The following is a 15,770-nucleotide window of genomic DNA, read 5'->3' on the forward strand; positions in this document are numbered from 1 at the left end:
GAAAAACCTAAAGAATATGCGATGTTTATGCTCTTGTTACTGTTATACGAAATCGATTCTAGGTATAATCAGTTGGGCTTCAAATTAGAAGAAACTGTGACTATTTGTGATTGATTAGGCTTCAAATCAAAAGAAATCGAAGTTCCATTAGGGTTTTTTTGCGTTTGTGTGTAAGTGTGTGTTTGTTTATATAGTGTTTTATTTATAGATTTGATTCTTTTGACTGGGTTTTTGGATTTGATTTCTTGAATAACTTTGATCTTGTGAATGGATTTTTGGTTTAGCATTTTTTTGGATTTTAACATTGGTGGTGTTTTTGCAATTACAGAGGTAGTGATTGTGGTAGTCGGAGGTTAGTGGTGACGATGATCATAGGTGGTTTACCGTGACAGAACACAATGAAGGGAAGGAGGGGCTGGATTGTTTGATCTTTTAGTTTCAAGAACCAAAATATTTAACTCATTTTCAACATATTTATCAATATTTTTAATAATTAAATAATGTAAAAAAGATAAAATAAACGAATAAGGGCAAACAAGTCTTTTTATGTTGATTAGGGATCAAGCTCGAAACACAACTAAACTATAGAACCTTCAAAAATAAATTAGACACCAAACATGCAAATTACCCTAAATCATAGGGACTATTCGTGTAATTTGTCCAACCTTTTATTACACTAACTCAAATACATGATGGAAGAAAAAATAAAAGAAAAAACCCTTTAGCAAAAAATATTTGTAACGAAAATATAAATAGATAAATTGTTAAATTTTAATATCGATTCAATTAAAAAAAAATCAAAAGCATGAAATATAATTTTTCCTCACAATTAATTTACAAATTCCTCCCTCAAAACAATCGGTCCCAATTCCCAACCACCATACAATTATCATCTCCTTCCCTCCAGTCTAATGGGCATGGCCACAACATCATCCCTTCCCGCCATTTCCAACGTCTTCACCCCTTTCAGTCCCCCCAAAACCCACCGAACCCTAACCACCCGCTCCTCACTCACATCACAATCTCTCACCTCCGCCAAATCCCACCTCCTTCATCTAATATCCGACCAAAACAGAGGCATCGCCACCCAATCCGATCCCCAAAAGCTGGCGCAGATCACTGACGCCATCGACTCTATCGCCTCAATCAACCCTGACCAGATCACCACCAACAACTCACTCTCTGGTACCTGGCGCTTGCTTTGGACTACCGAGAAAGAACAGCTGTTTATTATCAAGAACGCGGGCTTTTTCGGGACGAAAGCCGGAGACGTTTTGCAAGTGATCGATGTGGAGAAACGCAAGCTCAACAATGTCATTACTTTCCCTCCCGATGGTGTCTTCTTTGTTCGATCCGATATGGAAATTGCTTCATCTCAGCGTGTCAATTTTAGGTATACTTGATTCACTTTCCACTGGTATATCAGCGGATGAATTCTATCTTAACTTAGCACCACTTTTAGTTCCAATAGTAGTGTTCCTTATAACTTTTGAGATAACTTTCATCATCGAATATATGTTCATAACCATCAGAATACTACAAATGGAAAAATGTTTGACATTCAAATTGTGTTCATTTTGATTTGGGGTCATTGTTGTAGGTTTACAAGCGCGGTTTTACGTGGGAAAGAGTGGGAGTTTCCACTGCCACCATTTGGTCAAGGATGGTGAGTGTTATGCTTTCTTGATTCATATCATCTTACAGCTTGTATTCGTCACACAAATAAAAAGAAAATTCATTTCAATTTCAATTAACAACCTAGCATGTTTGACTTCTCGAGTCAAAGCATACCTGTTCCTTTGGGGAAGCTAATAAGATTTGTATGATTCTTCTATCATGGAATTAGGTTTGATTCGGTCTATTTGGATGATGATATTCGAGTCGCTAAAGATATACGCGGAGACTATTTGGTTGTTGATCGTGCTCCATATCAATGGAAAGAATGAGAGGTATTCCTAATCAAGTTTCACGGGATACATGACAGAACGACCTTATACTGTGGATGTGGAGCCTCATATGTGAAAAAAGAGATGTAAATGCCCTAATCCTCAACCTTATTGTGTTTTTAAATGTTTTTCTTTCTTCTTTTTTCTCTTGCATTCGGGTGGACTATTTCGGGCTTTCCCTTTGATCGTTCCATCAATGAACATAAAATGTTTGAAACTTCATTGATAGAGAATTGGTTTGGTCGTTACACAACTGTTGATGTTCATTCTATAGATTTTTTTTTCTGAAATTGGGTTCTTATAGATTTTTAGTATATATATGTGGTGATTCCAAAAACTTTTTTATCTTTTGGAATGTTAACTTTTTTGAGATGTTCTAATCAGTGTAATCTAGATAATAGATATGAAATTATGTCCACCAGATAATAGATACGAAAATATGTCTATAGATCCCTGTTGAATCTATCGTATACCCCAGACATTTTAACAGATTCACACGAACAAAACCATTCAATAATACCAGAAAATTAAAGATAGACATCCATTCATTCGAGAGGAATGGTCTCTCCAAGAAGAACAAAGTTCTTTACAGATTAATTCTTAGTTACCGACTCTCTAAAACAAAAGGACTATATATACTACCACTAGAGACAAGATAAAAGGGTATAACAGCCAACCCAATCAGGTGTTGTTCCCACTAACAAAACAGCCAATAACAACCATAAACCAAAAGGACCAAACTACCCTACAACCAAAAAGATAACAAAAATAACTCTATTAAAGCAAATAAACTAAAAGCACTCTAGGATTAGTTGGGCTTATCATATGTCAATATAGATTTATGTATTTCTAGGGTTAGTTGTATTAAACACGAGTTTTTTTTTTCTAACTCTAACTTTAGTTTTTTCATTTATTCCAATTTGGCTCCTACACGTCTCATTTTTTTTAGTCTTTATTTTTTTTGAAACGGCAAATCTAACCTATTCCTAAACTACACTTATGTCCACAACGACACTTGAACCCTTAACCTCAAGGAGGGAGGGCAACACCGGATACCGCTAACCTCAAATTTCTTTTCCCCTAAAAACCCTTATATCTTTGTTATATTGGAAGATTTATTGCGTTTGTTTCCACAATTAAATGGCAAATGCTCCTAACTTTACAATGGGTTGGGGTAAATATAGTGATCGAAAACCCAATGCTTGATGATTGCATTAATTCTCTCCTACGTGGCTTCATCGATTGAGGTGTGGCTTCATCGATGTGGTTAAGAACATTGTAGGCGCATGTAATGTTCTGAAAAAGTTTAATCCAGGATGCGAAACTATCATCAATTTGATCAAGGGTTATCGAGACAACACCGAGAGTTGATATTAAGGATTTATGTAGATTAGAAACTTTTGTGCAAGAAGGATGTTCAAAGGAATGTACTTTGAATTTGAGACTTCATGTCTATGGAGTTGTCTTGTAACAATCTCCAATAGAGCACTTTGTAATATCATTGGCAGAATCTTGGTGACTTTGGTGTCATGACGTTACAAAGGGATCATTGCATAAAATGTTAGAATCTAACATATTCTAATAGTGGCAAAAATTAGTATTCTTACACTTATGATAAGGATTAGGAATTGTGAAATGAGCATCATTGAGAATGTGTTCAATTGATATATTTTCCAAAGTAAGGACCATAGGCAAATATAGTATGCATGCTTGGAGCATGGGATAGCTATTGTTTTTAGATTCAAGTATTAAGTTTATTACTCGAAACATTATACAATGAATAATGTGTAATCAATATGGTGACTAAATAAAACTTACATTATTTATACTCACAAGTTTGAGGCCATATTGGATTCGATTATTCTTGTGTTTCACTTCGCATGTTTTGACTTCCCGAATAACTAGGTTATTTAAGCATCCACAGTCAATCATACTTTGAAAGTAGGTAATGAGATAAGACTATCATGAATCCGATTGTAGATTGTCTAAAGTGTTTAGACATAGCAAAAGTCTACTACAGTGTTCATGAGTGCTCCTGAAATAAGTTTTGAGTATTGGAATAAACTCACGCTCACGTGAATCACTTCATGTATTTTATCACGAGTGATTCTGAGACGATAATATCTTATATTCTTGAAACGGAGATATATAGTTGCATTTTACGAGTCGGTTGCTCATTGATAATATGTAAACGCACCAATAACTTGGTGTTATAAAACATATTGTTGTGTGTGATTTGATGAGTAAATAGAGTAACCATATGAGTCGAAGTTTATCCGTTCCTTTTACCCAATGTGGGATAAAAGCGATATATGTGGGTCCCTCAATGATTTAATGATGACACCCCAAAGCGCTTGGCCAAGCCATGACTGATTTGATTTGTTCAATCAATCAGTTGTCATAAATCGGAAATCAAGAAACAACACATAGATAGAGAGAATGATTATAATCCGTGTCTAATGTCTATACGATATCAAGGATGGAGGAATATATGATCCCTTATCTAAAGGACGCGTTGTTGATAAGATCAGAGTTCGACAACAGATTTTGAAAGCTACGATTGCTAATCAGGTTCTGAAGTCATACTTGCAAAATAGTTATTAGACTTATCCAAGTGGGAGACTGTTGGATTAGGTGTCTAAGCCCATAACTTTTTTGGTATGTACTTGACCCGATTATGAGCATGATCATTTTGGGTTGCCTTCACCTTAACAACTAATAGGATAAATTATAGAGAAAGAGGATTTCTTATGATTTATTAATGTATTATAAGAATAATATATTAATTGAGATATCAAATTATTTAATTAGTATTGATTAGAAATTAATTTGGTGATCAAAAGAGACTGATTAAATTAACGGGGATTTATTATGTAAATCAATAATATTTATAGTTTGGGCTCGTGGAACTTAATGGTATAGGGTGGACGAAATCTCTATGAGAGTCCATAAAGATTTCGTCCAAGGCTTGTCCATTAAGGGGTCCATATGTTGCTTACGGACTAAGCAATGGAATTAGGGTTTCCAAGTTGATAACCCTAGAAGCCTCAACTATAAAAGGAACCCCAAAGGCTCCCAAAAACGTCTCAATCCATTCTAAGAGAGTCCTAGATGTTTTAAAGCCTCCTCCTCCCCCCCTCTCTCTCTCATATTCTAGTGGTGTTTGTGACTCCATTAGAGGTGCAACAATTGCGGCACTAAGCTTTCAAGAGTCAAGGACTTTGGGTCAACTTCCCATCTCTGAAAATCCAATGTATACTCTCTCTCTCTCTCTCTCTCTCTCTCTCTCTCTCTCTTTCCTCTAAACACGAAGGTTAGGACATAATTCCCTTCATGGATAGTGACATCCCTACCCATCCGCCAACACTCTGCCTCCAGCTGCAATCGCCGATCATCACAATCCCTTCCTTCTTGAGTCCTGCTACTCAACTGGCACCACCTCGAGCAAGGCTCTCGAGACCTTAAAGTTAACTAAATCATCTAGGTCTGCATCATTCAAAACCAAACTAACATGGCTACTAAGGCCCAAGCAATCGAAATGCCCTTCTTTATCCTAAACAACCATAATCGTTCAACTGAATAAGACAAAAACACTTGTAATGAACCATGGTTCCAAACCATACAATCTACCATCAATCAGCTCCTTAGAGTCCCCAAAATTTTCCTCAATTCGAGTACGGATCCTGTGATTTTAGTAGTACGGTCCCAATACTACGTTCCAAACCTATCCATACTTTCCTCAAGAACCATCTCGGGCCCTCTAAGTAACTACTCCTGTCCACATCCGTCTTATCTAATCCCATACACTCGTTCCCAAATGAATACCCACCGCTAAACATTACATCAATTCCTGTAAGGCACTTCCTAACCTCTCCTAGGATTCTGACCTCACCTGCCATCAGTTGCTGAAGAACTCCCTACTACTATTATCTAACTACTTCATGAATACAATTACATGCAACAAAACTTCAATAATCTCTTGAATAAAAGACCCAAACCTACAATGGTTAGACTCAAACGAGATATGCGCAATAGGGCCAAATCAATCATTCTAGAATTATTTAGCTTTTGCAAAATGTAACTTAACATATTCATTTAATAGTTAACACACATCAATATGGATCCCACAAAGCACAAAGTAAGCACATTCGAGCAATGAAATTTTATAGGCCACAAAAGATAAAAACGCATCTTCAAACTAACTTACTTCTACGATGCTAGGAACTACTACAAACATTGCTAATCTTTCGAGATTCTCCTTTTAGAATCTCTTTTTCAAATATGCTCACACAAGCATATTCTAACATTCTTCCTAGGCTTTCTAAGGGTTCCTTTCACACAAATCTTTGCGTTAGATAATTATTTGACTGCAAGGTCTCACTCCACAACGATTGGACTCAAACAAGAGCTGCACAATAGAGTTAAACCTAACCTTCTAAAATTATCTAACCCCTAAAACATGTAACCTAACGTATTTGCTTAACAGTTAGTCAACATTATTGGAGGACCCAAAAAGCACAAAGAAAGCATCATTTGATCATTGAGTAATGTAAACCAGTTCCTCACTTAAATCAATCCACAATATCAGCTTTTAACGTTCCAAAAATTCATACAAGCTTTTAACGTTCCAAAAACTCATAGTAAAATTTTCATTTTTAAAACAATAAACCATGCAAATGAGTTGTTCCAAAACCGATCAAAGTGAATATACTATTTAAACATCAGAGTAAATATTGAAAACTGCTAATGTGGAAAACTCTAGTGGAGGTGGTGTAGTCATGTCGGACCCTTCCATTTCATACAAGAAGTAGCTGAAACCAAAAACCTAAAACAGTAAGCATAACGATTAGTGAGTTCCCCAAATTACCATATACCTTACATACAATGGGCCCCGCCCACCATCGGGCCCCGCTCGGAACTATGGGCCCCGCCTGGTGTACATACAAACATATAGAATACATGCAAGAGTCACAAAGATAGCTAGCACACTATAACATAATCCAAATCCAATGGGCCGACATTGGTGCCTTCGACGTGTAAGTATTGTGAGACGACTCACCTGAACTACTCAACAAAAGCTCACATCTACCTCAATAACAGATCAACCAACCTAAGCTTGCTAAAGCTAAACCAATACTAGACCTTAATGAAATACCCCACACTACCTAAGGTCGACCAAAATTCAACTTGTCAAAAAGTCAATTATCAAAGTCAATCAAGCTGTCACCTACGCCATGGCCAACTCATGGCCACACCGTGGCCACTCAATCCAGTCCCGATCAAAATCTACTACCACACCGTGGCAGACATGCCACCACGCTGTGGGCACGTCTAGACAAAACAAACATGATAAGTCTTGCCGCCACGCTATGGCCTTCCTTGGCCATGCCGTGACCCTCGGTATGAAAGGCTTTTCTTTAAAAAGAGCTTAATTCATAAGGATGAGAGGTAAAACATCAGATCTGATTCGTAATGGCTTCATAATGGATAAATTTTCCTATACCCATTGCAGATACTTTCAAAAGTTCTGAAATTTAAAATGTCGTTGCAGATACTTTCAACTTATATTCCTATACCCCGTGTATTAACGATTCCTCCTCGAATATTTGGATGTGTTGCATTTTTATGCCTTCACAAAAATCTACAAACTAAATTTGATCCTTATGTCATTTTTTATATTTTCTTGGGGGTATGGAACACATCAAAAATGAGATCGGTATTAACTTCTAACTACCAAATGTACATATGTGACTATGTATGTCACCTTTCTCGAGACAAATACTTTTTACTTCCCGAGAGTATCTAATTATTCTCTTCAGGGGGAGATTCAAGGCGAAGATGACCCAAAGTTGATGAAAGAAACCAATATAGAGTCAGATGTGTCATGTGAAATTAAAAAAGAAAGTACATACACAAATACAACACGTGAAGCCGGAAAAAAAGTACATATAAAACTGAATTTGTACATTTTTCATCTTTGCAAATTGATAATTCGCCCCCACCTATTGATAATGTTTATGAGGTAAGCACTCATGGTGCAAATTTAAACTGTAGAGGTACCCGGATTGGATACACTTCACCTTTCATGCATAGTCATTGTAAACCAACAAAGAGATACCCCTAAAAAGTTAAGAACCAAAAGTCAAAATATCAAATTGCCAACTATGTGTCAAAAAAAAGACTTTCTAAGAATCTTAATAGCTTTGCAGATGAATATCTTCCTACTCTGTTCCTTCCAACATCCAAGAAGCGTTTGTAGAACCCTCTACGATTAAAAATGATTGAAATTAATTATTAATCAAAATTAATCTGAACTTAATTTGGGATTAACTGAAATTAATTAAGGACACAATAACTGAATTGTAATTGTTCAATAACTGGGTAATGAATTCCATTTATAGAACCCTCTACGATATGGATAATTACCGGGAGGGTATTTAGACTATCCTCCATTAATTTAATTTAATTTCCTTTGCGAGCCACTTGTTGAGAAAATAGTATTAAAAAGAAATAGAATGAGACAATCCTAGGTGAACTTGCTCGTACATACGCCCTCATCTCGTCCTTGATGGCGTTAGTAATTCATGGCACGTGCCTAAATTTGTTAGAAGAAACCAATTAATTTTTATACCAAAAACTAATTTTTGTTTATAAGTAAACTTTATCTTTAATAATAAATAAATTAAAATATATTAAAATATATAATTTGTTTTTCTCTACAAAATAAGACTAATATTGATATGGTTATATAAATATAAAATTTTACTGTAAATAAGGATGGGTTGGGTTGCTAATGAGTGTAAGTAATTTAATTGGATTGATTTGTATATGTCGAAGAGAAATAAAATTAGTTTTTTTTATAGAAGAGATGGATTGGGTTAGCTCGCTAATGGGATAGCCTTAGGGTTTATAGAAGCCTCCTGATAGCTGATAAAGATAATTAATTTGAATATATTAAATCTAATATTTAATTATTCAAATAAGGGTTTATCCTGAAGATCCCTTAGCTATAAATATCACCCCTTGGCATCTTATTTTTGTGGCTAATGATTCTAATAATGTGAAATCCGAAATTCACTTCTTTCATCGTCTTTCTTTTTGATTTCTAGGGTTTTAGGGTATTCAGTGTGAGCTATTAGAGACATTCATACTTTTGACGCTTGCTTTTCATGAGCTATTGAAGATCAAAGGAGTTAGTAGATTCAGTTATACTTAAAGATATGTTACTAATTTGATTTAGTCTTTCTTATAAGTAGATTAGATCGTTTTTCATAGTTTGTTGCTATAATGAAAAAATGTCATAGATTTGTAGGTTGTATGTACCCATAAATAGTTTTATGATTTCCATCGTGTTGTTGTATGTTTTATTGTAACATAGAAAACCATCAATTTGAAATCCTCTCCTCATAAAGGCCTTATGTTCTTGAAAAATAATCATGTCATGATCGAAGGTTCCACGGATGCAGATTAGAGCGAAGATTTATTAGATTGGAAGTCCACTTCGGGGAACCTTGTCACATGGGGACGCAAGAAGCAAAAGTTGGTTGCACTGTCAAGCGCAAAGGCTGAATTTCAAGGAATAGCTAAAAGGCATATGCGAACTCCTTTGGAATAGAAGATTAATGACTAAACTTGGGTTTTCCCCAAGTTCTGTTATGGATCTGTATTGTGACAATAAAGGTTCCATTGATATCTCTCATAATCTTGTATAACACGATCAGACAGATAATGTAGAAATAGATTGTCACTTCATCAAGTAGAATCTAGAAGAAAAGATAATGCGGTTTTCATTTGTGAAATCTAGATACGAGTTAGCATATATACTCACAAAGGCATTGTCTGGTAAAAACTTCTACATCTCAATTGACAAGTTGGGCATCACAAACCTATACACACCAACTTGAGGGGAAATGTTGGCGTGAGCTGTCAAATGCATAAATCTTAGAAATAAATCTTGGCATTAAAGATATAAATCTCGTAATCGAAGGGTTAATTTTCCTACATAGCTAAAGATAGAATATGTCTTGGTGTATATACTTGTGTACTCTGTTTTGTGAGAAATAAGAGAAAATACGGTCTTTAAAAAATTGACATCTTGGGTTGAACTTTTCCCAATAATTCAATGCGCTTATAATGTTCTTGACAAAATCAATAAAGCTATGCGGAAGAGAATTGATGCAATCGTGAAATAATGGATTTAGAGCACCATCTCTATAGATTTCTCTTAAACTATCATGAAGCTTAAACATCTGTCATGGAGTTATGAAAACGAACACAAGAAATCTTTTAAGATAAAAAAGATGTAAGAGTTTTTTTAGAAAAAAATAAAAATAAAGTTAGAGGTTTAATTAGAAAAAATAGGAAAATGTAAGAACTAAATATATAAAAATAAAAAATGTAAGGGCTAAATCAAGAAAATGAAAAATATAAGGGCCAAATTGCAAAAAAGGTATAATAATATTTATTCTGTAAAGAAAAATTCGTTATATAATGATTTGTATATAATTAACCCGTATTTCTATGTTATTTAATTTGCATAACGATTCAAACAAATGCTAATAAAAATGTAGAATATCATTGCATCGTAAGATGCTATTTGGGAGTGACCCCATGTTGAAGTGAATCAGACTCCTCTTTTTATTTTTTATTTTTTAATTGTTTTTTAATATTATAGTCGTTGAAACGAGAGGCCCACTAATTAGACTTTATATTATGAAACGTACAATGGGCTTTTACCTCCTCATAAGTCCTGACCTCATGGGCCCATTTAAAGCCGTATGTGACAAGGAATAGAATCCATTTTATTTTTGAGAAAATATTTACAATATTTTGGAATAAAAAATAAAAATCTGATAATTGACTAGATCCTTATTCTGTTACATTTAATTTATGAATTCTTATACGTTGTGTCTCAATCAGGAGTCCATGATCAGGAATACATGAAAGTTGTGACCATTTTCATGAATCATGGCCCACGATGGAAGTAAATACAATCATAATCATTATCAAATATCTAGACAACAAACGTATTTATTAAAATTTATAAAGCATATTGAAATGGATGGATCGAAAAACAGGAAATATATAAGTACGGTAAACACGGAATACAATGGTTGCAGATCAACAAACATGAAAGACAAACCAAAAATAAAAAGGAATTAAAGTTTTGTATAACTGTTCGTTTTCCACCATTTCTCATAGGAAATGTATGTCCATTTCAATGTATTTCATGTGTTGATGTTGGAAAAGTTGTCACAATGGATTAAAGTGGCTTGTTGAAGAGGAGTGTGAAGTTCAAGAAGGAGGTTTCTTTTACTTACATCAGTTTTCTAATTTTTAACTCTTCTTTTGTAAAAAATAAATAAATAATCTTATAGCCTTTTTAAATGAAAAATCACCAATAACTAAATAAAAAAGTTCCGTTATTTACAAAATACTTGGTGTTGATAATGTCGTCTCTTAAACATTACACGATCATTCTTCTTTCCTTGTTCAATTTTCCATATACATAAATAATAGTAATATTAAAAATTGCAATATCAACATTATAAAATTAAAAAACCACATAAAAAGTAACCAAAGTCAAAACACTCAACACTTTGAAGCAGAAACGCTAGAAATAGAAAGCCAAAGATTAAAGAATTCAATAAATTAAGTGTTAGGTGCATTTTATGCACAAATTTAGCATGTTTATCTCGTTTCTAGCATTACATTTAGGAATAAAATAATGCATTTTTATATCTTTGGGTTATCTCTAGTCTAACGATGGAATGCTTTTATTTGCACATTTTATGTTGGATTTTAGGTGCATTTAAATACTAGAATGCTTTTCTGGGGATGATAAAGGAAGTCCAATTTGGAAGCAATCAGATCAAAAACTAAAAAATTGGAAAATGCAAGTCGGGCCAAAATAGTTACTTTCAAAGGGGTATGTTGACCTGCTTTCTAGCTTGTGCAAAACTTTTGAGTCCTTCTGCCTATGACTGAGATCCATTATCACAAAAAATCTAAGATGGGATGCCAAATCTTGTCAAAATATTAGGTTTGACTAAAAATATTACTTCCTTCTCGTTAACTTGGATAAAAGCTTTGGTCTCTATCATCTTAGAGAAATAATCAGTTATTACTAACATAAAGACTATTCCTCCTGTTGCTGCTGAAAGTTTTCCAACAATATCTCATCCCTATTTCATGAATGGTCATGGAGATATGATTAGGTGTAGAAGCTTAGTTGGTCGATGCAGGATGTTGATGTCTTTAACATGCGTCACATTTTTGGACATATTCATTTGCGTCCTTCTATATTGTTGGCCAATAGTAACCGTTTCTAAGGATATTAGTGAAGAGTGTCTTGCCCCATGTATGGTTTCTGCATTCTCCTTCATGGATTTCCATGAGTATTATTTTGGCTTCGACATCTTCGAGACACCTAAGATAAGCTGGTGCAATTGATTTTCGGAATAAGATTCCTTCAATTATGTTGAATCTTGATGCATTTATTCTGAAAGTTCTTCGATATATTTCATTTTCAGGAATGGATCCATATTTAAGATATTGTAATATGGGTAATTTCCAAGATTTGAATGAAGATGTTGATCCTTCAGGTTTAAGATCTTCAGATCCAATATCTTTGGATTCAGTATCTCTAGGTCCAAGATCTTCAACATGTGCTACTTCTTCCTTGATATACTCTAAAGTGGGCTTGTTGATGTGAGAAATCTTGATGTTTGGGAGAATCTTTAAGGCAAAACCAAGATTAGCTAATGCATCTGCTTCCGTATTATCTTTTCGAGGTACTTGTTTTATGTCAAAATCTTGGAATATGAAAACTATATCCTTTACTATATTCATGTATAAAGTTGGTATTTCATTTTTAACAACATGGGTTCAATTGAATTAGTTAGTAAGTAAGAGTGAATCAACATGTACCTTTTATAATTGCAAGATCTTGGGAAATTTATAATCCCAAGATTAATGCTTCATATTTTACTTTTGAAATTCACAACTTACTACTTGGGGTATAATGTCCCCATGTGGTGATTTTAATATGAGCCTGAGACCCGATCCTTCGGAATTAGAAGCCCTATTTGTAAAGGGGGCCCATTTCTTTGGTTCTTTTGTGTCTTGGAGCCATTGGACTTCTTTTTCTACTTCAGGTTGAAGATCCGAATTGAAATCAACCATAAAATTAGCTAATGCTTGTGATTTTATTATAGATCTTGGCTTGTATCTTAGGTTATATGCACTCAATTGTAGAGACCAAATATCCATCCCTCCTGACATATCTGCTTTTCTCATTAAATTCTTAATATGATAATTTGTTTTCAGACAAAAAGGTAAGTTTCTAAGTAATGTCGTAACTTAGTTGAAGCAATACAAGAGATAAGATTAGTTTTTCAAGTTGTGAATACCTAGTCTCAGCATCCAAGAAAATCTTACTTACATAGTATACTAGATGTTGAGCACGATCTTGTTCTCCATCTTCAGGTTTAACTAATAAAAGAGGTAGTGAAATGTAATTCTTCAGCTCTTAAAATGATTTTTCATGATCCATTGTCCATTCAAACTTCTTGTTCTTTCTCAAGATATCATAGAAGGGTGGTTTGCATATTTTATATGCTTTAGAGATAAACATGTTTAAGGCTGCTACTCTACTTGTTAATCTTTTGATATCGTTGATCAAAGTTGGGGATTAAAGGTTCAAGATAGGCTTGACTTGTTCTAGATTCAATTCCTCTTTTTGTTACCATATATCCAAAGAATTTTCCAGCCCCGACACCAAAGTGACACTTGGAAGGGTTAAGCTTCATTTTGAACTTGTCCAAGATGTTGAATGCTTCTTCAAGATCTTGGAGGTAGTTTTCAGCATTCTTGGACTTTACTAATATATCATGTATGTAGACATCCATGGTATTCCCAAGTTTCCCTTTGAGTTTCTTATTGATATGCCTTTGCTATGTAGCATCTGCATTCTTTAAACCAAAAGGCATAGCTATATAACAATATATACCTATTGGATTATGAAAGTCGTATATTCTTGATCTGATGGTTCCATTTTCCTTTGTTGAAATCATGATTAAACATCCATGAAGGTAAGGACTTCATGATCTCCAATAGCATCAACTAAGGAATCTATATGTGGTAGATGATATGGATGTTTGGGATAAGATTTGTTAAGATCTGTAAAATCTACACGAACTCTCCATTTTTCTTTTCGACAACTACCACATTAACCAACAATCTTGGGAATTTTACTTCTTTTACATCTTGAATTTGATTAGTATTTCAATTTCTTCTTAGATAATCAAGTTTCTTTTTGGTGCAAAATTTCTTCTCTTCTGATGTATGGGTTGAAACTTGAGTCAATATTTAATTTATGAGTTATTATATATTGGGATATACCTGTCATATCCTCATGTTTCAATGTGAATGTTGATTTTCCATCTTTAAGAAACTTGATAACATCTTGTTCAAGATCTTGGTTAATATTTGTTCTGATCAACACTTCGATGTCAGGATCTTCAGGAGTTAGTCAAACTTTTTTGATTTTGTTTTCATTATCCTTGAAGACATCACATGCTTTTTTCTTTAGTTTTCATGCTTACACAATATAGTTGAGTTCTTTATTGAAGTGCTATAACAATTATTGGCTTCATGTTGATAACTATTAATTTTGACTAATCCCCACGGTGTTGGCATCTTCGTATACTATGGTAAGTTAAGGGGACAACTTTTAAGTCATTGATCCCATGTCTGCCTAAACTAATAGTGTTACAAGACAAAGAAACAACAACACAAAAACATTGAACATAATTAACTCCCTCTATATACAATGGTCGTTTGCTTTCTCTAACAATGTTATTTGTTTCACTACTGAATCCCACCAAGAATGAAGATTTTCGGACTATCTCAGATTGTGGGATATTCATTTTGCATCTCTAGGAGGGTAATGTTGACTGAACTTTTTCTAACTATGAGGATTCTTCAGATAAAGTGGTTGGCCTCATATAATGTTGTGACCAAACCATCATTGTGGGGATCTAGCATATCTTCCCTATCATATTGATCGAAGGATATTCCTTCTTGTTGGTCAGGAAAGCATTCTTTCTTTTCCTTTCTTCTTTCTCTATATTGGAACTCTTAGCATGTCTCTTAACTTCACAACAGAAAGTAACACACGTGTTAGATCTGTTGGATTGTCTTAGCATCAATATTTACCCAAGTGTACATGCATGCACCCTAAGATCTACATTTTACTAGTTATAGCAACAAACCTAGGAGAGATGTTAGAAATTTTTTGTGAAGGAGAGAGAGAGAGAGAGAGAGAGAGAGAGAGAGAGAGTATAGACGAAATTATTGGAAAATCACCTAGTAGTGTATTTACAGGCTGCAGATAAAATCCTTAACGGATGAAATTTTTTTAGGTTAATACTTATCTGATTTAAACTTGCCTTATCCTATCAGGGAGCTAGCCAAAACCATCCACCCTATGTCTCCAGGATCTCTAGAATATTCCAATTAATTTATCAATTACTTAGTAAATTAATAATTTATTTTTTCTATTTTCATAATGCTATTTCGTCATGAGGTCAACCCAAAAGGACCCTGCTATTATTAGAAATATTGCCGATACAATTAATGATGTTGGACACTATTTCTAAGAAGATCCACCAGAGATAAAGTTAATTACATCGGCATCTGTGGGTGGATATCTTATTATTTGGGGAAAATTCTCTAGATCGTGGCCCTTCTGGTTGATTTTGTCCCTTTTTTCTACCTAAAAGTTCGTTTATGTAACATCCCAATTTTTCAAAATAAAATCTT

At 34.2% G+C, this 15,770-nt stretch overlaps 2 protein-coding genes across 2 annotated transcripts; one reads left to right on the top strand and one right to left on the bottom strand.

The window, feature by feature from the left end:
- The first annotated feature begins 840 nt into the window (after nt 1-840).
- Nucleotides 841-2,236, top strand: LOC145003779 (Plastid-lipid associated protein PAP / fibrillin family protein). Its single transcript, XM_078962691.1, has 3 exons — nt 841-1,393; nt 1,601-1,666; nt 1,847-2,236. Exons 1-3 carry the CDS (start codon nt 912-914, stop codon nt 1,944-1,946), a joined length of 648 nt encoding a protein of 215 aa, XP_078818817.1. The 5' UTR covers nt 841-911; the 3' UTR covers nt 1,947-2,236.
- Nucleotides 2,237-12,245: 10,009 nt separating this feature from the next.
- Nucleotides 12,246-12,797, bottom strand: LOC145006640 (uncharacterized). The gene has a single exon (XM_078965719.1). It carries the CDS (start codon nt 12,795-12,797, stop codon nt 12,246-12,248), a length of 552 nt encoding a protein of 183 aa, XP_078821845.1.
- Nucleotides 12,798-15,770: the final 2,973 nt, after the last annotated feature.

Source organism: Lactuca saligna, chromosome 7 (assembly GCF_052625555.1).
Source record: "Lactuca saligna cultivar CGN05327 chromosome 7, ASM5262555v1, whole genome shotgun sequence".
Classification (NCBI taxonomy): Eukaryota; Viridiplantae; Streptophyta; class Magnoliopsida; order Asterales; family Asteraceae; genus Lactuca; species Lactuca saligna.